Here is a 25000-nt window from a genome sequence, read left to right on the forward strand (position 1 = left end):
CCCTCCTCTCCCCTTGTCTCCTCTCCTCTGTCACTCCTCTCCCCTTGTCTCCTCTCCTCCCCTGTCTCTCCTCTCCTCTGTCACTCCTCTCCCCTTGTCTCCTCTCCTCTCCTCTGTCACTCCTCTCCCCTTGTCTCCTCTCCTCTGTCACTCCTCTCCCCTTGTCTCCTCTCCTCTCCCCTCCTCTCCCCTTGTCTCCTCTCCTCTGTCACTCCTCTCCCCTTGTCTCCTCTCCTCTCCCCTTGTCTCCTCTCCTCTCCTCTGTCACTCCTCTCCCCTTGTCTCCCCTCCTCTCCTCTGTCACTCCTCTCCCCTTGTCTCCTCTCCTCTCTCCTCTCCTCTCCCCTTGTCTCCTCTCCTCTCCTCTGTCACTCCTCTCCCCTTGTCTCCTCTCCTCTCCTCTGTCACTCCTCTCCTCTGTCCTCTCCTCTCCCCTCCTCTCCCCTTGTCTCCTCTCTCCTCTCCTCTCCTCTGTCACTCCTCTCCTCTCCCCTTGTCTCCTCTCCTCTCCCCTGTCACTCCTCTCCCCTCGTCTCCTCTCTCCTCTCCCCTCCTCTCCCCTTGTCTCCTCTCCTCTCCTCTGTCACTCCTCTCCTCTCCCCTTGTCTCCTCTCCTCTCCTCTGTCACTCCTCTCCCCTTGTCTCCTCTCCTCTCCTCTCCTCTGTCCTCTCCTCTCCCCTCCTCTCCCCTTGTCTCCTCTCCTCTGTCACTCCTCTCCCCTTGTCTCCTCTCCTCTCCTCTGTCTCTCCTCTCCTCTGTCACTCCTCTCCCCTTGTCTCCTCTCCTCTCCTCTGTCACTCCTCTCCCCTTGTCTCCTCTCCTCTCCCCTCCTCTCCCCTTGTCTCCTCTCCTCTGTCACTCCTCTCCCCTTGTCTCCTCTCCTCTCCTCTGTCACTCCTCTCCCCTTGTCTCCTCTCCTCTCCCCTCCTCTCCCCTTGTCTCCTCTCCTCTGTCACTCCTCTCCCCTTGTCTCCTCTCCTCTCTCCTCTCCTCTCCCCTTGTCTCCTCTCCTCTCCTCTGTCACTCCTCTCCCCTTGTCTCCTCTCGTCTCCTCTCCTCTCCTCTCCCCTTGTCTCCTCTCCTCTCCTCTGTCACTCCTCTCCCCTTGTCTCCTCTCCTCTGTCACTCCTCTCCTCTCCTCTCCCCTTGTCTCCTCTCCTCTCCTCTGTCACTCCTCTCCCCTTGTCTCCTCTCCTCTCCTCTGTCACTCCTCTCCCCTTGTCTCCTCTCCTCTCCTCTGTCACTCCTCTCCCCTTGTCTCCTCTCCTCTGTCACTCCTCTCCTCTCTCCTCTCCTCTCCTCTGTCACTCCTCTCCTCTCTCCTCTCCTCTGTCACTCCTCTCCCCTTGTCTCCTCTCCTCTGTCACTCCTCTCCCCTTGTCTCCTCTCCTCTGTCACTCCTCTCCTCTCTCCTCTCCTCTGTCACTCCTCTCCCCTTGTCTCCTCTCCTCTGTCACTCCTCTCCCCTTGTCTCCTCTCCTCTGTCACTCCTCTCCTCTCTCCTCTCCTCTGTCACTCCTCTCCCCTTGTCTCCTCTCCTCTGTCACTCCTCTCCCCTTGTCTCCTCTCCTCTCCTCTGTCACTCCTCTCCCCTTGTCTCCTCTCCTCTGTCACTCCTCTCCTCTCTCCTCTCCTCTCCCCTTGTCTCCTCTCCTCTGTCACTCCTCTCCTCTCTCCTCTCCCCTTGTCTCCTCTCCTCTGTCACTCCTCTCCCCTTGTCTCCTCTCCTCTGTCACTCCTCTCCTCTCTCCTCTCCTCTGTCACTCCTCTCCCCTTGTCTCCTCTCCTCTGTCACTCCTCTCCTCTCTCCTCTCCTCTGTCACTCCTCTCCCCTTGTCTCCTCTCCTCTGTCACTCCTCTCCTCTCTCCTCTCCTCTGTCACTCCTCTCCCCTTGTCTCCTCTCCTCTGTCACTCCTCTCCTCTCTCCTCTCCTCTGTCACTCCTCTCCTCTCCTCTGTCACTCCTCTCCCCTTGTCTCCTCTCCTCTCCCCTTGTCTCCTCACACTGAGCGAGTGTGTGCAGTCGTACGATCAAAACATCGAACGAGCCAGAAGTTGATCAAACCGCTCGGGAGCAGCTGATTGGACCATGATCCCCCGCCGTGCCTCAGTGTTTGCTGCAGGACGAGTCCTGTGGGTTCAGCTCCGCCCTCTTGTCCAAATATGGTCACTTCCTTTGACAAAACATTCTTACTGAAAACATAATCTACATACCATACCTTTAAAAGGAAGTATACCCAGGGATCAAATGAGACCTTCACTTACTAAATAATCATTAAGAATGTTTACTGAGGGAATAAATCAGCTGATCACAGACCTCTATGGACTTTTACTACCAGCAGAGAGAACATGTTTTCAATTATTCACTATTTAAAATGAATTGTTGTCATTGTAGACACTAATAATTCTTCATGGGTTCAAAGTTCACCTTTACACCGCGATGATTTCAGAGTTAGCATTAAATAAATATTTGTAGTTTTTGTGTTATTTATAAAGTAATATGAGCAGATATTATGAGTCTAAAACACAGATGTGACTCTCTCTAACTAAACCGGAAACATGAGCAAGCTAACCGAAGCTAACAGAAGCTAACAGAAGCTCCGTCTGTCGGAGGAAATAAAACACAACATGTATCTAAATCAACTTCTGGACATTTTACTGTCTGTATTTAAATCATTACGTAAGATAAAACACAAACAGAAACCCGGTTTAAAGAGTGGACACCTACTGAGTCAGAGGAGACATCGGCTAACGAGCTAACGGTCATGTTAGCATAACATCCGCTTACAACCTTCAAAATAAAAGCCGACAGCCCTATTCTTAAAATGTCTGCCAAAAGCAGACAACTCTATAATCTTCTTTCGAGTTAACTTTACGACTTTATAATCCCAGAAACGCGTTGTTTTTAACTCTCGACTGTAGTGTCAAAAATACTTAAAAATAATTTTGACGCACATTGTTGACTTTATGAAATAAAACATTTAGTTAATCTCTATAATCTCAGTCTGACCTCTTCTTTACAAAGTGCCCTCACATGCCAACCTCTTTAACACCACGAGAGACATTTATTCTGAAATAAAAAATCTGAAATTCTTTTTTCAGTACATCATGAAGCAGATATTATCTAATAAATCTAATCAATTTGGTGACCTCAGATTTTCTCCAATAAACACAAAAACATGAAAAAAAGTCAGTTTATTGAAAAGACAGAAAAAGTTTCAGAAACAAATCAAATGACAGAAGCTTCTCGCAGTGCAAACGTTCACATCAAAAATTAAAGAAAAAAAAGAATTATTTTCATTTGGCAACATTTTTAATTCATTGTATGAATTATCGTTTAAAGTGTTTTAGTTTAAAGTGTTTTAGTTTAAAGTGCTCGTATTCTCAACGTTTACATCAAAGGGTCAAAAGTCTCTTTATATTTTATTTAATCTTTTTAAACTTTTAGGAATAAAACACAACTATTGTTGGTTTTTAACCAGGGCTGGTCTATTCTGTGCAGCATGTGCGCCCTCTGCTGGGCCCCTGCAGACTTGAGTGGTAAACCCCAGAATTTGTAAATAAACTTTTACAAGTGAACAGTGTCGCTCTGAAGATGACTTTACTGTCCGAGCAGCAACCTCCCTTTAAAAAAACATGAATTTAACTTTGCGCCGCAAACACTCGTCTGTTTTTCCCTTTTCATCGCTGTTTCCTTTTAGCGTCTTCTGGAGGATTCTGCATGAAAACATTCGATTGTTGGTTCTGTTTTAATAACGTCCATCTTTACAATCAGAGGAAAACCTCTCGGTTCATTTTGTCTCTGATGACGGCCGACATTCAACACCAGTGAAAAGAACAAGTCAGCATCGTCTCCGCCTTTAAACACAATCACAGTTCAACTGATTCACACTGAAATTACCCACAATGCACTGCACCGTCAACTATGAGTAGGGTTGCCAACTTTTCCAGAACCAAAAAAGGTCGAATTATTTCGTTTGTATGTCAGCGCCACAGCAGAGTGTGAATGTAGAAACTATAAATGTGTATTTGATCTCTGAGAGTTATTATGATTAGATTTATTTTTGGGCTTTTTGTTAATGGAGAGAGAGAGAGAGAGAGAGAGAGAGAGAGAGAGAGAGAGAGAGAGAGAGAGAGAGGGGAATGACATGCGGGACAGGAGCCATAGGCTGGATTTGAACCCGGGCTGTCTGCTTGGAGGACCAAAGTCTCTGTACTTGGGGCACGCACACTAACCACTGAACCACCAGCGCCCCCTTAGAGTGTGTTTTTATGATTTGATTGATTAGTTTAACTGAAACTCACATCACGTCCCTCAGGACACAGGTGCTGTCCTGTGTCTGCCTCTTCTGCAGGTATATGTGATGAGGAGGAGCTGTGATTGGACAACAGGTGTCACTGATTGATGAGCGGTTGATCTGATGATGGATCAGTAAAGTGTCGGTTAGTGATTAAAGAGAAGTAATGTTAATACAGGACGGTTGGCAACTCGTGTCACAGCATAAAAACAAACAACAACAACAAAGAAACAGAGAGTTGGAAAGGTGGTTACAAGTGTTAACAGGAGGCGGAGTCAGAGTGTAGTATCGTCAGCGCTCTGACTCATGTTACCCCCGCTCCTCTCTCTCCTCAGGGTGAGTCTGGAGGTGAAGACAGAGGTTTCTCGCCCTCATTGTCCAGCAGGGCGACGTCACTGTCACACCGTGCAGCTCCTGTGAGCAGAGGAGAGCTGCCGCCGTCGACCATCACCTGGAGGTCAAAGGTCAAACCAAAAAACTCATCAATAATCTGTGAGTGAATCACTTCATCTATCTTTGTCATGTCCACAGAGATCTTTAAACACGTGAGAGACGGCTGAGAAGTCTCTAAACACTGAGGCCTACATTTCCCATAATGCAACTGGAGTGTTGGTACAGCCTCCCTGTCAGTTTTCTTCATAAAAAATGTGAAAGACATATTTTCTTAATGACCCAAGAAGAAGAAACCTGCTTGATTAGTTTTAGTTTAGTTAAAGCTGCTCATCAGCGTTTTCCCCCTTCAAAATAAAATACAGACTTGTCCTTCAAAATAAAATACAGACTTCTCCTTCAAAATAAAATAGAGCAGCTGTCTTCTTCAAAATAAAATAGAGCAGCTGCCTCCTTCAAAATAAAAGACAGACTTCTCCTAAAGTGAAGCTGCTCCATTGTCCCTTCTGGGCCTCCGTACATATGTGTTGGTGACTGTGTCTGCAGAGACTCTGTCCTCTGACTGGATTTTACTGTTCTGATTTGTGACGGTTGACTCGGGACGTTTGTGGGCGGAGCTGGTGTGTTTCCTCTCAGCCAATGACAGCGCAGCAGGTGAGACAGTTGAGAAAAGACGTCTTACTGTGATGGGTGAGTAGTTTTTGAAGCGGCGTCCGAGCGCTCTCCCGGAGAAGACACAGACGGTGATGGCGACACAGACGTGCAGGACGAGCAGGACCATGAAGAGGCCGAGCAACCCGTCCACGGACATCTGAAACACGAGCACGGAGACGTCAACACCGAACGCTGGCGTTGTCATGACAACAGCGAGTATGGAAACATTTGACGACTCAGTCGGAGTCACAGACTTACATTCAGAATCCAGACCCCTGATGTGCACGTCTCACAAAGCCGGGAGGAGGGGCGGCGAGCCATAAACAGGAAGGAGATGTAAGCCAAGCCGGCCACGCCCAACACGGCGCTGATCACGTTCCAGACTAGACACGAACACACCTGCAGCACACACACACACACGCACACGTCATGAAACCTTCAGAACAACATCTCAAACAGAAAAGCGTTCCTCCCTCCGTGGTCACTCACCGTGTGGACTGAAGGCCGTCTGGCTGCAGCCACCGCCAGGGCGCCGGACACGATGAGCTGAGGGTCAGCAGAGGAACACGGTTAGCGTTTGAAACATCGACAGCGTGCGTTATTAAAGTGCGACATGTTGTGAGTGTGCTTACAGTGACGGCGAGGCAGAACGGGGCGTGGACCAACAGGATCGGAGAGAAGGCGGCGGTCGCACTGAAGAGAACACACAGCACGCCGATGAAGATCTGAACGACCTGGAAACACAGAAGAAAACACACATTGAACGACACAAAAGTTTTTAAATCAACAAGCGAGACGTTTCAGGATGAATCCTTTTTAACTCACCCCCAGGACCTGTGGCTCCCCCCGCAGGAAGGTGGCGGTCATGTCGTCCATCTTGGTGGGGTAGGATGAGACAGTGGGCGTGGCCGGGGGCGGGGCCTGTGTGGTGGCGGTGGCAGGAGCTCCCTGGAGTGGGATTGCCCTTTCATCCTGAGGGATGACTTGAGTGACAACCACCAATCCACCGACTGTGGTGATGGACGTGGACGTCATGATGGAGGTCAGAGGTCAGAGGTCACAGGAGTCTGAAAGGTACATGGAGTTCTAGGAGTTTGAATAGATCAAATGAGATGAACGACAACATGCACAATATTAAATAAAGACATTATATGAAACACTTTGTGTAACTGACAAAGAGATTTAGTCCCAAAAACATAAAGAGATCACTCTAATGAGCTTCCTGAGTCGTGAGAGTGATTTAAACTTTCTCTAACAAGCATCTAAATCTCTTAAAAATCAAGAAATGTTAAATTCATTGAATTCTAAATGGAGTCCGGCGTAAAAGTCCGTCCTTGACGTGTTTAATCCTAAGGAACGATGGCTCGTTTTTCAGATATAAGTGTCCTAATGTCCGGATTAAAATAAAGAATATTGTCACTGTTATAATTCACAGATATTATTTAAAGTTAAAATAAACTCATTCAGAGATTTAGTAGCCAAAACATCTGAAATCATGAACTCTCTTCACATTTAAAGTCTGCTAAATATTTTTCACGCATTTTCATTTTAAGACTGAATAAATGGTAGTTTCTAAATAAAGAAGATTATTTTTCATTCCCCGAATTAAACAGAACACCTTCTTAAGTCACGAGAGCCTTAAACTTTCTCAAACAAGCATTTAAATATCTTTAAAACTAAATAAATGTTAAATCCACAGAATTCTTAATGGAGTCAGGCGTATATCACTTCCTGCGCTACCAGGAAGTGTTTAAAATAAAATAGTGACGGTTCGTTTGACTGTTTCATGTCTCCTCTTTAACATCAAATATCACTTTTATCATTCTCACTGTATTTCGGTATTTAAAAACACTTTATCTGTAAATTAACGTTTTTAAACTAGCCTACATTTAATGTTGACGTGATCGTGACGCAGTAACGTTAGTTTACGACACACCAGCTGATAACAGTTTAAACTTACACCTTCACGTGTGAAAGAACATCAGAATAATTATAAAACAGTTTAATAAGAAGGTACCTTCAGGTGAATTTGCAGGTTTTCAGACGAGCTGAACTTTCAATTCCTCCAGGTTGGAATTATGCTGCCTTCAAGTACCAAGTATAAGCTCGTAAATCTGAGACACCAGCCAAACATGGAAGTTTCTGAAGGAGCTTTGTATTTGTTGTTAGATTCTAGTTTGGTGTTTTGTTTACTAAAATAAAAGTGGTGTTGTTATTCTAAACGTTTTCTTTATTTATAATAGATTTTGAATATATTTTTCTTTTGCTAGTTATTTGTTTGGTAAATTTAGATCTGCATAATGAGAATGTTTGTTTGATATTTGGGTCACACTGTGGACACCTGAGGTTCTACAGGTAAGACGGCAGGTGGAGGACCAGCATGCACCTGGGTGGGCCGGTTGGTTTTTACCAGCCTTTTAATTAGCAGATAAAAGTTTGATTTACATCGTTTTGGACAAATAGTCACTACGCTAAATAATGCCAAAGAATGGCGTCTGAACCTTCAGAACAGAGCCCTAAGGGCGTGCTCACACTAGACAATCTAGACCCCTGAAGTCCAGTTTGTTTGACTAGTTTGACCACTCTGATCTGTAAACTTCCTCGGTCCTGGCACGCTTCGAAGAGGTGTGCTTTGGCGCTTTACAGTTCATGCATGAGCACAAGCACGGGTACACGACGTGGACAGGATCTTTTATGGAGAAATCCTGCAGTGTTCTGGCTAAAAGTGTCTGATAATGTAGATTTGTAAACTGTGGTTGAACGCTTTAAAGTGCTTAACGTATCAAAATATTTTCCCACCCGTGTGGTGACTTGTCTAAATGTTTTTCATGTTTTTACTCTGCGTGTCCATTTAAACCATTTCAAGAACGACTATTAGTAGGCTCCTTTTCAGATTGTTATTATTCCGATTGCACATGAAGGCACCATTAAAATAACATTTCCGGTAACTTCTCCGCAGTCCCCTGTATTTACCACAGTCTGGTATTTACACAAAGAGAACCTGCAGGGCTGAGACCAAAATGAAGTCAACAATGATCTCAGAGTCTCTGAACCAGGAAACTACCAACGAGTCTCAATCTGAAGCCTGACACGCTTTATGATAACCTGAGTCTACTGAATAGAGGAACTAGAAGTCCTCCTCAGGTCACAATCAGCCGCTTAAACACCCAATCATGAAGAGCACCTGAGCAGGAGGGCACTGAGATCACAGGTGTGCATGTGTGGGGCACAATCATCAAATATCTGCTCGACAAACTCGCTTTAAATGTTCGATTGAGATTCTTTGGTTTCTCTAAGGTCACTTCACCATGTTCCTCTAACTCTAACATGTTCCTCTAACTCTAACATGTTCCTCTAACATGTTCCTCTAACTCTAACATGTTCCTCTAACTCTAACATGTTCCTCTAACATGTTCCTCTAACTCTAACATGTTCCTCTAACTCTAACATGTTCCTCTAACATGTTCCTCTAACTCTAACATGTTCCTCTAACATGTTCCTCTAACTCTAACATGTTCCTCTAACTCTAACATGTTCCTCTAACATGTTCCTCTAACTCTAACATGTTCCTCTAACATGTTCCTCTAACATGTTCCTCTAACATGTTCCTCTAACTCTAACATGTTCCTCTAACACTAACATGTTCCTCTAACTCGAACATGTTCCTCTAACATGTTCCTCTAACATGTTCCTCTAACACTAACATGTTCCTCTAACATGTTCCTCTAACTCTAACATGTTCCTCTGACACTAACATGTTCCTCTAACATGTTCCTCTAACTCTAACATGTTCCTCTAACTCTAACATGTTCCTCTAACTCTAACATGTTCCTCTAACACTAACATGTTCCTCTAACATGTTCCTCTAACTCTAACATGTTCCTCTAACATGTTCCTCTAACACTAACATGTTCCTCTAACATGTTCCTCTAACTCTAACATGTTCCTCTAACTCTAACATGTTCCTCTAACTCTAACATGTTCCTCTAACTCTGACATGTTCCTCTAACATGTTCCTCTAACTCTAACATGTTCCTCTAACTCTAACATGTTCCTCTAACACTAACATGTTCCTCTAACATGTTCCTCTAACTCTAACATGTTCCTCTAACTCTAACATGTTCCTCTAACATGTTCCTCTAACATGTTCCTCTAACTCAAACATGTTCCTCTAACTCTAACATGTTCCTCTAACATGTTCCTCTAACATGTTCCTCTAACTCTAACATGTTCCTCTAACATGTTCCTCTAACACTAACATGTTCCTCTAACATGTTCCTCTAACACTAACATGTTCCTCTAACTCTAACATGTTCCTCTAACATGTTCCTCTAACATGTTCCTCTAACTCTAACATGTTCCTCTAACATGTTCCTCTAACATGTTCCTCTAACATGTTCCTCTAACTCTAACATGTTCCTCTAACATGTTCCTCTAACATGTTCCTCTAACTCAAACATGTTCCTCTAACTCTAACATGTTCCTCTAACATGTTCCTCTAACATGTTCCTCTAACTCTAACATGTTCCTCTAACATGTTCCTCTAACATGTTCCTCTAACATGTTCCTCTAACTCTAACATGTTCCTCTAACATGTTCCTCTAACTCTAACATGTTCCTCTAACTCTAACATGTTCCTCTAACATGTTCCTCTAACACTAACATGTTCCTCTAACATGTTCCTCTAACTCAAACATGTTCCTCTAACTCTAACATGTTCCTCTAACATGTTCCTCTAACATGTTCCTCTAACATGTTCCTCTAACTCAAACATGTTCCTCTAACTCTAACATGTTCCTCTAACATGTTCCTCTAACTCAAACATGTTCCTCTAACTCTAACATGTTCCTCTAACATGTTCCTCTAACACTAACATGTTCCTCTAACATGTTCCTCTAACTCTAACATGTTCCTCTAACATGTTCCTCTAACTCTAACATGTTCCTCTAACATGTTCCTCTAACTCTAACATGTTCCTCTAACTCTAACATGTTCCTCTAACTCTAACATTTTCCTCTAACTCTAACATGTTCCTCTAACTCTAACATGTTCCTCTAACATGTTCCTCTAACACTAACATGTTCCTCTAACATGTTCCTCTAACTCTAACATGTTCCTCTAACACTAACATGTTCCTCTAACTCTAACATGTTCCTCTAACATGTTCCTCTAACACTAACATGTTCCTCTAACTCTAACATGTTCCTCTAACATGTTCCTCTAACTCTAACATGTTCCTCTAACACTAACATGTTCCTCTAACTCTAACATGTTCCTCTAACATGTTCCTCTAACACTAACATGTTCCTCTAACATGTTCCTCTAACATGTTCCTCTAACACTAACATGTTCCTCTAACTCTAACATGTTCCTCTAACACTAACATGTTCCTCTAACACTAACATGTTCCTCTAACTCTAACATGTTCCTCTAACATGTTCCTCTAACTCTAACATGTTCCTCTAACTCTAACATGTTCCTCTAACACTAACATGTTCCTCTAACTCTAACATGTTCCTCTAACATGTTCCTCTAACACTAACATGTTCCTCTAACTCTAACATGTTCCTCTGACTCTAACATGTTCCTCTAACACTAACATGTTCCTCTAACTCTAACATGTTCCTCTAACTCTAACATGTTCCTCTAACATGTTCCTCTAACACTAACATGTTCCTCTAACTCTAACATGTTCCTCTAACATGTTCCTCTAACTCTAACATGTTCCTCTAACACTAACATGTTCCTCTAACTCTAACATGTTCCTCTAACATGTTCCTCTAACACTAACATGTTCCTCTAACTCTAACATGTTCCTCTAACACTAACATGTTCCTCTAACTCTAACATGTTCCTCTAACTCTAACATGTTCCTCTAACATGTTCCTCTAACATGTTCCTCTAACTCTAACATGTTCCTCTAACTCTAACATGTTCCTCTAACTCTAACATGTTCCTCTAACATGTTCCTCTAACTCTAACATGTTCCTCTAACTCTAACATGTTCCTCTAACTCTAACATGTTCCTCTAACACTAACATGTTCCTCTAACTCTAACATGTTCCTCTAACTCTAACATGTTCCTCTAACTCTAACATGTTCCTCTAACACTAACATGTTCCTCTAACTCTAACATGTTCCTCTAACATGTTCCTCTAACTCTAACATGTTCCTCTAACATGTTCCTCTAACTCTAACATGTTCCTCTAACACTAACATGTTCCTCTAACACTAACATGTTCCTCTAACACTAACATGTTCCTCTAACATGTTCCTCTAACATGTTCCTCTAACTCTAACATGTTCCTCTAACATGTTCCTCTAACATGTTCCTCTAACATGTTCCTCTAACACTAACATGTTCCTCTAACTCTAACATGTTCCTCTAACATGTTCCTCTAACATGTTCCTCTAACACTAACATGTTCCTCTAACTCTGACATGTTCCTCTAACTCTAACATGTTCCTCTAACTCTAACATGTTCCTCTAACACTAACATGTTCCTCTAACTCTAACATGTTCCTCTAACACTAACATGTTCCTCTAACATGTTCCTCTAACTCTAACATGTTCCTCTAACTCTAACATGTTCCTCTAACACTAACATGTTCCTCTAACTCTAACATGTTCCTCTAACACTAACATGTTCCTCTAACACTAACATGTTCCTCTAACTCTAACATGTTCCTCTAACATGTTCCTCTAACATGTTCCTCTAACATGTTCCTCTAACTCTAACATGTTCCTCTAACTCTAACATGTTCCTCTAACATGTTCCTCTAACTCTAACATGTTCCTCTAACTCTAACATGTTCCTCTAACTCTAACATGTTCCTCTAACTCTAACATGTTCCTCTAACTCTAACATGTTCCTCTAACTCTAACATGTTCCTCTAACTCTAACATGTTCCTCTAACTCTAACATGTTCCTCTAACTCTAACATGTTCCTCTAACTCTAACATGTTCCTCTAACTCTAACATGTTCCTCTAACACTAACATGTTCCTCTAACATGTTCCTCTAACTCTAACATGTTCCTCTAACATGTTCCTCTAACTCTAACATGTTCCTCTAACATGTTCCTCTAACTCTAACATGTTCCTCTAACACTAACATGTTCCTCTAACTCTGACATGTTCCTCTAACTCTAACATGTTCCTCTAACTCTAACATGTTCCTCTAACACTAACATGTTCCTCTAACTCTAACATGTTCCTCTAACACTAACATGTTCCTCTAACATGTTCCTCTAACTCTAACATGTTCCTCTAACTCTAACATGTTCCTCTAACTCTAACATGTTCCTCTAACTCTAACATGTTCCTCTAACACTAACATGTTCCTCTAACATGTTCCTCTAACATGTTCCTCTAACATGTTCCTCTAATTCTAACATGTTCCTCTAACATGTTCCTCTAACTCTAACATGTTCCTCTAACATGTTCCTCTAACTCTAACATGTTCCTCTAACATGTTCCTCTAACTCTAACATGTTCCTCTAACACTAACATGTTCCTCTAACTCTAACATGTTCCTCTAACATGTTCCTCTAACACTAACATGTTCCTCTAACACTAACATGTTCCTCTAACATGTTCCTCTAACATGTTCCTCTAACATGTTCCTCTAACTCTAACATGTTCCTCTAACATGTTCCTCTAACTCTAACATGTTCCTCTAACATGTTCCTCTAACACTAACATGTTCCTCTAACATGTTCCTCTAACATGTTCCTCTAACATGTTCCTCTAACTCTAACATGTTCCTCTAACATGTTCCTCTAACACTAACATGTTCCTCTAACACTAACATGTTCCTCTAACATGTTCCTCTAACTCTAACATGTTCCTCTAACATGTTCCTCTAACTCTAACATGTTCCTCTAACACTAACATGTTCCTCTAACTCTAACATGTTCCTCTAACATGTTCCTCTAACTCTAACATGTTCCTCTAACACTAACATGTTCCTCTAACTCTAACATGTTCCTCTAACATGTTCCTCTAACACTAACATGTTCCTCTAACACTAACATGTTCCTCTAACATGTTCCTCTAACACTAACATGTTCCTCTAACTCTAACATGTTCCTCTAACATGTTCCTCTAACACTAACATGTTCCTCTAATTCTAACATGTTCCTCTAACATGTTCCTCTAATTCTAACATGTTCCTCTAACATGTTCCTCTGACACTAACATGTTCCTCTAACACTAACATGTTCCTCTAACATGTTCCTCTAACACTAACATGTTCCTCTAACATGTTCCTCTAACACTAACATGTTCCTCTAACACTAACATGTTCCTCTGACACTAACATGTTCCTCTAACACTAACATGTTCCTCTAACATGTTCCTCTAACACTAACATGTTCCTCTGACATGTTCCTCTAACTCTAACATGTTCCTCTAACTCTAACATGTTCCTCTAACATGTTCCTCTAACTCTAACATGTTCCTCTAACATGTTCCTCTGACACTAACATGTTCCTCTAACATGTTCCTCTAACACTAACATGTTCCTCTAACACTAACATGTTCCTCTAACATGTTCCTCTAACTCTAACATGTTCCTCTAACATGTTCCTCTAACACTAACATGTTCCTCTAACACTAACATGTTCCTCTAACATGTTCCTCTGACACTAACATGTTCCTCTAACTCTAACATGTTCCTCTAACATGTTCCTCTAACACTAACATGTTCCTCTAACTCTAACATGTTCCTCTAACATGTTCCTCTAACACTAACATGTTCCTCTAACTCTAACATGTTCCTCTAACATGTTCCTCTAACACTAACATGTTCCTCTGACTCTAACATGTTCCTCTAACACTAACATGTTCCTCTGACACTAACATGTTCCTCTAACTCTAACATGTTCCTCTAACTCTAACATGTTCCTCTAACATGTTCCTCTAACATGTTCCTCTAACTCTAACATGTTCCTCTAACACTAACATGTTCCTCTAACTCTAACATGTTCCTCTAACTCTAACATGTTCCTCTGACACTAACATGTTCCTCTAACTCTAACATGTTCCTCTAACTCTAACATGTTCCTCTAACTCTAACATGTTCCTCTAACATGTTCCTCTAACATGTTCCTCTAACTCTAACATGTTCCTCTAACACTAACATGTTCCTCTGACACTAACATGTTCCTCTAACTCTAACATGTTCCTCTAACTCTAACATGTTCCTCTAACATGTTCCTCTAACTCTAACATGTTCCTCTAACACTAACATGTTCCTCTAACTCTAACATGTTCCTCTAACTCTAACATGTTCCTCTAACTCTAACATGTTCCTCTAACACTAACATGTTCCTCTAACATGTTCCTCTAACATGTTCCTCTAACATGTTCCTCTAACATGTTCCTCTGACACTAACATGTTCCTCTAACTCTAACATGTTCCTCTAACTCTAACATGTTCCTCTAACATGTTCCTCTAACTCTAACATGTTCCTCTAACATGTTCCTCTAACACTAACATGTTCCTCTAACACTAACATGTTCCTCTAACATGTTCCTCTAACTCTAACATGTTCCTCTAACATGTTCCTCTAACACTAACATGTTCCTCTAACTCGAACATGTTCCTCTAACTCTAACATGTTCCTCTAACATGTTCCTCTAACTCTAACATGTTCCTCTAACATGTTCCTCTAACTCTAACATGTTCCTCTAACATGTTCCTCTAACTCTAACATGTTCCTCTAACATGTTCCTCTAACATGTTCCTCTAACATGTTCCTCTAACACTAACATGTTCCTCTAACACTAACATGTTCCTCTAACATGTTCCTCTAACTCTAACATGTTCCTCTAACATGTTCCTCTAACACTAACATGTTCCTCTAACATGTTCCTCTAACTCTAACATGTTCCTCTAACATGTTCCTCTAACTCTAACATGTTCCTCTAACATGTTCCTCTAACACTAACATGTTCCTCTAACTCTAACATGTTCCTCTAACATGTTCCTCTAACACTAACATGTTCCTCTAACATGTTCCTCTAACTCTAACATGTTCCTCTAACATGTTCCTCTAACACTAACATGTTCCTCTAACACTAACATGTTCCTCTAACATGTTCCTCTAACTCTAACATGTTCCTCTAACATGTTCCTCTAACTCTAACATGTTCCTCTAACATGTTCCTCTAACACTAACATGTTCCTCTAACTCTAACATGTTCCTCTAACATGTTCCTCTAACACTAACATGTTCCTCTAACACTAACATGTTCCTCTAACATGTTCCTCTAACTCTAACATGTTCCTCTAACATGTTCCTCTAACTCTAACATGTTCCTCTAACATGTTCCTCTAACACTAACATGTTCCTCTAACTCTAACATGTTCCTCTAACATGTTCCTCTAACACTAACATGTTCCTCTAACACTAACATGTTCCTCTAACATGTTCCTCTAACTCTAACATGTTCCTCTAACATGTTCCTCTAACACTAACATGTTCCTCTAACACTAACATGTTCCTCTAACATGTTCCTCTGACACTAACATGTTCCTCTAACTCTAACATGTTCCTCTAACATGTTCCTCTAACACTAACATGTTCCTCTAACTCTAACATGTTCCTCTAACATGTTCCTCTAACACTAACATGTTCCTCTGACTCTAACATGTTCCTCTAACACTAACATGTTCCTCTGACACTAACATGTTCCTCTAACTCTAACATGTTCCTCTAACTCTAACATGTTCCTCTAACATGTTCCTCTAACATGTTCCTCTAACTCTAACATGTTCCTCTAACACTAACATGTTCCTCTAACTCTAACATGTTCCTCTAACTCTAACATGTTCCTCTGACACTAACATGTTCCTCTAACTCTAACATGTTCCTCTAACTCTAACATGTTCCTCTAACTCTAACATGTTCCTCTAACATGTTCCTCTAACATGTTCCTCTAACTCTAACATGTTCCTCTAACACTAACATGTTCCTCTGACACTAACATGTTCCTCTAACTCTAACATGTTCCTCTAACTCTAACATGTTCCTCTAACATGTTCCTCTAACTCTAACATGTTCCTCTAACATGTTCCTCTAACTCTAACATGTTCCTCTAACACTAACATGTTCCTCTAACATGTTCCTCTAACATGTTCCTCTAACATGTTCCTCTAACATGTTCCTCTGACACTAACATGTTCCTCTAACTCTAACATGTTCCTCTAACTCTAACATGTTCCTCTAACATGTTCCTCTAACTCTAACATGTTCCTCTAACTCTAACATGTTCCTCTAACACTAACATGTTCCTCTAACATGTTCCTCTAACTCTAACATGTTCCTCTAACTCTAACATGTTCCTCTAACATGTTCCTCTAACACTAACATGTTCCTCTAACACTAACATGTTCCTCTAACATGTTCCTCTAACTCTAACATGTTCCTCTAACATGTTCCTCTAACTCTAACATGTTCCTCTAACATGTTCCTCTAACACTAACATGTTCCTCTAACTCGAACATGTTCCTCTAACATGTTCCTCTAACATGTTCCTCTAACACTAACATGTTCCTCTAACATGTTCCTCTAACTCTAACATGTTCCTCTGACACTAACATGTTCCTCTAACTCTAACATGTTCCTCTAACACTAACATGTTCCTCTAACATGTTCCTCTAACACTAACATGTTCCTCTAACATGTTCCTCTAACTCTAACATGTTCCTCTAACTCTAACATGTTCCTCTAACTCTAACATGTTCCTCTAACACTAACATGTTCCTCTAACATGTTCCTCTAACTCTAACATGTTCCTCTAACATGTTCCTCTAACACTAACATGTTCCTCTAACATGTTCCTCTAACTCTAACATGTTCCTCTAACTCTAACATGTTCCTCTAACTCTAACATGTTCCTCTAACTCTGACATGTTCCTCTAACATGTTCCTCTAACTCTAACATGTTCCTCTAACTCTAACATGTTCCTCTAACACTAACATGTTCCTCTAACATGTTCCTCTAACTCTAACATGTTCCTCTAACTCTAACATGTTCCTCTAACATGTTCCTCTAACATGTTCCTCTAACTCAAACATGTTCCTCTAACTCTAACATGTTCCTCTAACATGTTCCTCTAACATGTTCCTCTAACTCTAACATGTTCCTCTAACATGTTCCTCTAACACTAACATGTTCCTCTAACATGTTCCTCTAACACTAACATGTTCCTCTAACTCTAACATGTTCCTCTAACATGTTCCTCTAACTCTAACATGTTCCTCTAACATGTTCCTCTAACATGTTCCTCTAACTCAAACATGTTCCTCTAACTCTAACATGTTCCTCTAACATGTTCCTCTAACATGTTCCTCTAACTCTAACATGTTCCTCTAACATGTTCCTCTAACATGTTCCTCTAACATGTTCCTCTAACTCTAACATGTTCCTCTAACATGTTCCTCTAACTCTAACATGTTCCTCTAACTCTAACATGTTCCTCTAACATGTTCCTCTAACTCTAACATGTTCCTCTAACTCTAACATGTTCCTCTAACTCAAACATGTTCCTCTAACTCTAACATGTTCCTCTAACATGTTCCTCTAACATGTTCCTCTAACATGTTCCTCTAACTCAAACATGTTCCTCTAACTCTAACATGTTCCTCTAACATGTTCCTCTAACTCAAACATGTTCCTCTAACTCTAACATGTTCCTCTAACATGTTCCTCTAACACTAACATGTTCCTCTAACATGTTCCTCTAACTCTAACATGTTCCTCTAACATGTTCCTCTAACTCTAACATGTTCCTCTAACATGTTCCTCTAACTCTAACATGTTCCTCTAACATGTTCCTCTAACATGTTCCTCTAACTCTAACATGTTCCTCTAACACTAACATGTTCCTCTAACACTAACATGTTCCTCTAACATGTTCCTCTAACATGTTCCTCTAACTCTAACATGTTCCTCTAACATGTTCCTCTAACTCTAACATGTTCCTCTAACTCTAACATTTTCCTCTAACTCTAACATGTTCCTCTAACTCTAACATGTTCCTCTAACATGTTCCTCTAACACTAACATGTTCCTCTAACATGTTCCTCTAACTCTAACATGTTCCTCTAACACTAACATGTTCCTCTAACTCTAACATGTTCCTCTAACATGTTCCTCTAACACTAACATGTTCCTCTAACTCTAACATGTTCCTCTAACATGTTCCTCTAACTCTAACATGTTCCTCTAACACTAACATGTTCCTCTAACATGTTCCTCTAACACTAACATGTTCCTCTAACTCTAACATGTTCCTCTAACACTAACATGTTCCTCTAACACTAACATGTTCCTCTAACTCTAACATGTTCCTCTAACATGTTCCTCTAACACTAACATGTTCCTCTAACTCTAACATGTTCCTCTGACTCTAACATGTTCCTCTAACACTAACATGTTCCTCTAACTCTAACATGTTCCTCTAACATGTTCCTCTAACTCTAACATGTTCCTCTAACTCTAACATGTTCCTCTAACTCTAACATGTTCCTCTAACATGTTCCTCTAACTCTAACATGTTCCTCTAACTCTAACATGTTCCTCTAACTCTAACATGTTCCTCTAACACTAACATGTTCCTCTAACTCTAACATGTTCCTCTAACTCTAACATGTTCCTCTAACTCTAACATGTTCCTCTAACACTAACATGTTCCTCTAACTCTAACATGTTCCTCTAACATGTTCCTCTAACTCTAACATGTTCCTCTAACATGTTCCTCTAACTCTAACATGTTCCTCTAACACTAACATGTTCCTCTAACACTAACATGTTCCTCTAACACTAACATGTTCCTCTAACATGTTCCTCTAACATGTTCCTCTAACTCTAACATGTTCCTCTAACATGTTCCTCTAACATGTTCCTCTAACATGTTCCTCTAACACTAACATGTTCCTCTAACTCTAACATGTTCCTCTAACATGTTCCTCTAACATGTTCCTCTAACACTAACATGTTCCTCTAACTCTGACATGTTCCTCTAACTCTAACATGTTCCTCTAACTCTAACATGTTCCTCTAACACTAACATGTTCCTCTAACTCTAACATGTTCCTCTAACACTAACATGTTCCTCTAACATGTTCCTCTAACTCTAACATGTTCCTCTAACTCTAACATGTTCCTCTAACACTAACATGTTCCTCTAACTCTAACATGTTCCTCTAACACTAACATGTTCCTCTAACACTAACATGTTCCTCTAACTCTAACATGTTCCTCTAACATGTTCCTCTAACATGTTCCTCTAACATGTTCCTCTAACTCTAACATGTTCCTCTAACTCTAACATGTTCCTCTAACATGTTCCTCTAACTCTAACATGTTCCTCTAACTCTAACATGTTCCTCTAACTCTAACATGTTCCTCTAACTCTAACATGTTCCTCTAACACTAACATGTTCCTCTAACATGTTCCTCTAACTCTAACATGTTCCTCTAACATGTTCCTCTAACTCTAACATGTTCCTCTAACATGTTCCTCTAACTCTAACATGTTCCTCTAACACTAACATGTTCCTCTAACTCTGACATGTTCCTCTAACTCTAACATGTTCCTCTAACTCTAACATGTTCCTCTAACACTAACATGTTCCTCTAACTCTAACATGTTCCTCTAACTCTAACATGTTCCTCTAACTCTAACATGTTCCTCTAACTCTAACATGTTCCTCTAACACTAACATGTTCCTCTAACTCTAACATGTTCCTCTAACACTAACATGTTCCTCTAACACTAACATGTTCCTCTAACTCTAACATGTTCCTCTAACTCTAACATGTTCCTCTAACTCTGACATGTTCCTCTAACTCTAACATGTTCCTCTAACTCTAACATGTTCCTCTAACTCTAACATGTTCCTCTAACACTAACATGTTCCTCTAACACTAACATGTTCCTCTAACATGTTCCTCTAACTCTAACATGTTCCTCTAACTCTAACATGTTCCTCTAACTCTAACATGTTCCTCTAACTCTAACATGTTCCTCTAACACTAACATGTTCCTCTAACATGTTCCTCTAACATGTTCCTCTAACATGTTCCTCTAATTCTAACATGTTCCTCTAACATGTTCCTCTAACTCTAACATGTTCCTCTAACATGTTCCTCTAACTCTAACATGTTCCTCTAACATGTTCCTCTAACTCTAACATGTTCCTCTAACATGTTCCTCTAACACTAACATGTTCCTCTAACTCTAACATGTTCCTCTAACATGTTCCTCTAACACTAACATGTTCCTCTAATTCTAACATGTTCCTCTAACATGTTCCTCTAATTCTAACATGTTCCTCTAACATGTTCCTCTGACACTAACATGTTCCTCTAACACTAACATGTTCCTCTAACATGTTCCTCTAACACTAACATGTTCCTCTAACATGTTCCTCTAACATGTTCCTCTAACATGTTCCTCTAACACTAACATGTTCCTCTAACATGTTCCTCTAACACTAACATGTTCCTCTAACACTAACATGTTCCTCTAACACTAACATGTTCCTCTGACACTAACATGTTCCTCTAACACTAACATGTTCCTCTAACATGTTCCTCTAACATGTTCCTCTAACATGTTCCTCTAACACTAACATGTTCCTCTGACATGTTCCTCTAACTCTAACATGTTCCTCTAACTCTAACATGTTCCTCTAACATGTTCCTCTAACTCTAACATGTTCCTCTAACATGTTCCTCTGACACTAACATGTTCCTCTAACATGTTCCTCTAACACTAACATGTTCCTCTAACACTAACATGTTCCTCTAACATGTTCCTCTAACTCTAACATGTTCCTCTAACATGTTCCTCTAACACTAACATGTTCCTCTAACACTAACATGTTCCTCTAACATGTTCCTCTGACACTAACATGTTCCTCTAACTCTAACATGTTCCTCTAACATGTTCCTCTAACACTAACATGTTCCTCTAACTCTAACATGTTCCTCTAACATGTTCCTCTAACACTAACATGTTCCTCTAACTCTAACATGTTCCTCTAACATGTTCCTCTAACACTAACATGTTCCTCTGACTCTAACATGTTCCTCTAACACTAACATGTTCCTCTGACACTAACATGTTCCTCTAACTCTAACATGTTCCTCTAACTCTAACATGTTCCTCTAACATGTTCCTCTAACATGTTCCTCTAACTCTAACATGTTCCTCTAACACTAACATGTTCCTCTAACTCTAACATGTTCCTCTAACTCTAACATGTTCCTCTGACACTAACATGTTCCTCTAACTCTAACATGTTCCTCTAACTCTAACATGTTCCTCTAACTCTAACATGTTCCTCTAACATGTTCCTCTAACATGTTCCTCTAACTCTAACATGTTCCTCTAACATGTTCCTCTAACACTAACATGTTCCTCTAACACTAACATGTTCCTCTAACTCTAACATGTTCCTCTAACACTAACATGTTCCTCTAACACTAACATGTTCCTCTAACACTAACATGTTCCTCTAACTCTAACATGTTCCTCTAACACTAACATGTTCCTCTAACTCTAACATGTTCCTCTAACACTAACATGTTCCTCTAACTCTAACATGTTCCTCTAACACTAACATGTTCCTCTAACTCTAACATGTTCCTCTAACACTAACATGTTCCTCTAACTCTAACATGTTCCTCTAACATGTTCCTCTAACATGTTCCTCTAACTCTAACATGTTCCTCTAACATGTTCCTCTAACACTAACATGTTCCTCTAACACTAACATGTTCCTCTAACTCTAACATGTTCCTCTAACACTAACATGTTCCTCTGACACTAACATGTTCCTCTAACACTAACATGTTCCTCTGACACTAACATGTTCCTCTAACTCTAACATGTTCCTCTAACTCTAACATGTTCCTCTAACATGTTCCTCTAACTCTAACATGTTCCTCTAACACTAACATGTTCCTCTAACTCTAACATGTTCCTCTAACTCTAACATGTTCCTCTAACTCTAACATGTTCCTCTAACACTAACATGTTCCTCTGACACTAACATGTTCCTCTAACATGTTCCTCTGACACTAACATGTTCCTCTAACTCTAACATGTTCCTCTAACTCTAACATGTTCCTCTAACATGTTCCTCTAACTCTAACATGTTCCTCTAACATGTTCCTCTAACACTAACATGTTCCTCTAACACTAACATGTTCCTCTAACATGTTCCTCTAACTCTAACATGTTCCTCTAACATGTTCCTCTAACTCTAACATGTTCCTCTAACTCTAACATGTTCCTCTAACTCTAACGTGTTCCTCTAACACTAACATGTTCCTCTGACACTAACATGTTCCTCTAACACTAACATGTTCCTCTAACATGTTCCTCTAACACTAACATGTTCCTCTAACATGTTCCTCTAACACTAACATGTTCCTCTAACACTAACATGTTCCTCTAACTCTAACATGTTCCTCTAACTCTAACATGTTCCTCTAACACTAACATGTTCCTCTAACGCTAACATGTTCCTCTAACATGTTCCTCTAACATGTTCCTCTAACATGTTCCTCTAACTCTAACATGTTCCTCTAACACTAACATGTTCCTCTAACATGTTCCTCTAACACTAACATGTTCCTCTGACACTAACATGTTCCTCTAACACTAACATGTTCCTCTAACATGTTCCTCTAACACTAACATGTTCCTCTAACATGTTCCTCTAACACTAACATGTTCCTCTAACACTAACATGTTCCTCTGACACTAACATGTTCCTCTAACACTAACATGTTCCTCTAACATGTTCCTCTAACATGTTCCTCTAACACTAACATGTTCCTCTAACACTAACATGTTCCTCTGACACTAACATGTTCCTCTAACACTAACATGTTCCTCTAACACTAACATGTTCCTCTAACACTAACATGTTCCTCTGACACTAACATGTTCCTCTAACATGTTCCTCTAACATGTTCCTCTAACACTAACATGTTCCTCTAACACTAACATGTTCCTCTGACATGTTCCTCTAACTCTAACATGTTCCTCTAACTCTAACATGTTCCTCTAACATGTTCCTCTAACTCTAACATGTTCCTCTAACATGTTCCTCTGACACTAACATGTTCCTCTAACATGTTCCTCTAACACTAACATGTTCCTCTAACTCTAACATGTTCCTCTAACACTAACATGTTCCTCTAACACTAACATGTTCCTCTAACACTAACATGTTCCTCTAACACTAACATGTTCCTCTAACATGTTCCTCTAACACTAACATGTTCCTCTAACACTAACATGTTCCTCTAACTCTAACATGTTCCTCTAACATGTTCCTCTAACACTAACATGTTCCTCTAACACTAACATGTTCCTCTAACATGTTCCTCTGACACTAACATGTTCCTCTAACTCTAACATGTTCCTCTAACATGTTCCTCTAACACTAACATGTTCCTCTAACTCTAACATGTTCCTCTAACATGTTCCTCTAACACTAACATGTTCCTCTAACTCTAACATGTTCCTCTAACATGTTCCTCTAACACTAACATGTTCCTCTGACTCTAACATGTTCCTCTAACACTAACATGTTCCTCTAACTCTAACATGTTCCTCTAACACTAACATGTTCCTCTAACATGTTCCTCTAACACTAACATGTTCCTCTAACTCTAACATGTTCCTCTAACTCTAACATGTTCCTCTGACACTAACATGTTCCTCTAACTCTAACATGTTCCTCTAACTCTAACATGTTCCTCTAACATGTTCCTCTAACATGTTCCTCTAACTCTAACATGTTCCTCTAACACTAACATGTTCCTCTAACTCTAACATGTTCCTCTAACTCTAACATGTTCCTCTGACACTAACATGTTCCTCTAACTCTAACATGTTCCTCTAACATGTTCCTCTAACATGTTCCTCTAACATGTTCCTCTAACACTAACATGTTCCTCTAACTCTAACATGTTCCTCTAACTCTAACATGTTCCTCTAACATGTTCCTCTAACATGTTCCTCTAACTCTAACATGTTCCTCTAACACTAACATGTTCCTCTGACACTAACATGTTCCTCTAACTCTAACATGTTCCTCTAACTCTAACATGTTCCTCTAACATGTTCCTCTAACACTAACATGTTCCTCTGACACTAACATGTTCCTCTAACTCTAACATGTTCCTCTAACATGTTCCTCTAACACTAACATGTTCCTCTGACACTAACATGTTCCTCTAACTCTAACATGTTCCTCTAACTCTAACATGTTCCTCTAACATGTTCCTCTAACATGTTCCTCTAACTCTAACATGTTCCTCTAACATGTTCCTCTAACTCTAACATGTTCCTCTAACACTAACATGTTCCTCTAACTCTAACATGTTCCTCTAACTCTAACATGTTCCTCTAACTCTAACATGTTCCTCTAACACTAACATGTTCCTCTGACACTAACATGTTCCTCTAACATGTTCCTCTGACACTAACATGTTCCTCTAACTCTAACATGTTCCTCTAACACTAACATGTTCCTCTAACTCTAACATGTTCCTCTAACTCTAACATGTTCCTCTAACATGTTCCTCTGACACTAACATGTTCCTCTGACACTAACATGTT

At 40.4% G+C, this 25000-nt stretch overlaps 2 protein-coding genes and 1 long non-coding RNA gene across 5 annotated transcripts in view; all 3 read right to left on the reverse strand.

Moving 5' to 3' along the window:
* nudt17 (nudix (nucleoside diphosphate linked moiety X)-type motif 17) overlaps positions 1-2822 on the reverse strand; it is an 8592-nt gene extending 5770 nt beyond the window's left edge. For 2 of the 3 annotated variants that reach the window (XM_061033903.1, XM_061033901.1), the window contains exon 1: positions 2730-2822. The gene's annotated coding sequence lies outside the window, so the exon portion shown is untranslated. Of the gene's footprint in view, positions 1-2681; positions 2701-2729 lie in introns of those variants that run through there. The other variant, XM_061033902.1, reaches the window with a different exon arrangement.
* A 362-nt stretch (positions 2823-3184) lies between these two features.
* On the reverse strand, positions 3185-4267 carry LOC132967003 (uncharacterized). Its single transcript, XR_009670580.1, has 2 exons — positions 3663-4267; positions 3185-3625 (listed from the first exon to the last, which is right to left on the reverse strand). It is a non-coding gene; the product is annotated as an uncharacterized LOC132967003 (long non-coding RNA).
* Positions 4268-4340: 73 nt separating this feature from the next.
* Positions 4341-6378, reverse strand: si:dkey-7j14.6 (uncharacterized protein LOC556585 homolog). The gene is made up of 6 exons (XM_061033904.1): positions 6169-6378; positions 5976-6077; positions 5833-5889; positions 5602-5742; positions 5372-5500; positions 4341-4750 (listed from the first exon to the last, which is right to left on the reverse strand). Exons 1-6 carry the CDS (start codon positions 6376-6378, stop codon positions 4631-4633), a joined length of 759 nt encoding a protein of 252 aa, XP_060889887.1. The 3' UTR covers positions 4341-4630.
* Positions 6379-25000: the final 18622 nt, after the last annotated feature.

The sequence above is a fragment of the Labrus mixtus genome, unplaced genomic scaffold, assembly GCF_963584025.1.
Source record: "Labrus mixtus unplaced genomic scaffold, fLabMix1.1 SCAFFOLD_57, whole genome shotgun sequence".
Taxonomy (NCBI): domain Eukaryota; kingdom Metazoa; phylum Chordata; class Actinopteri; order Labriformes; family Labridae; genus Labrus; species Labrus mixtus.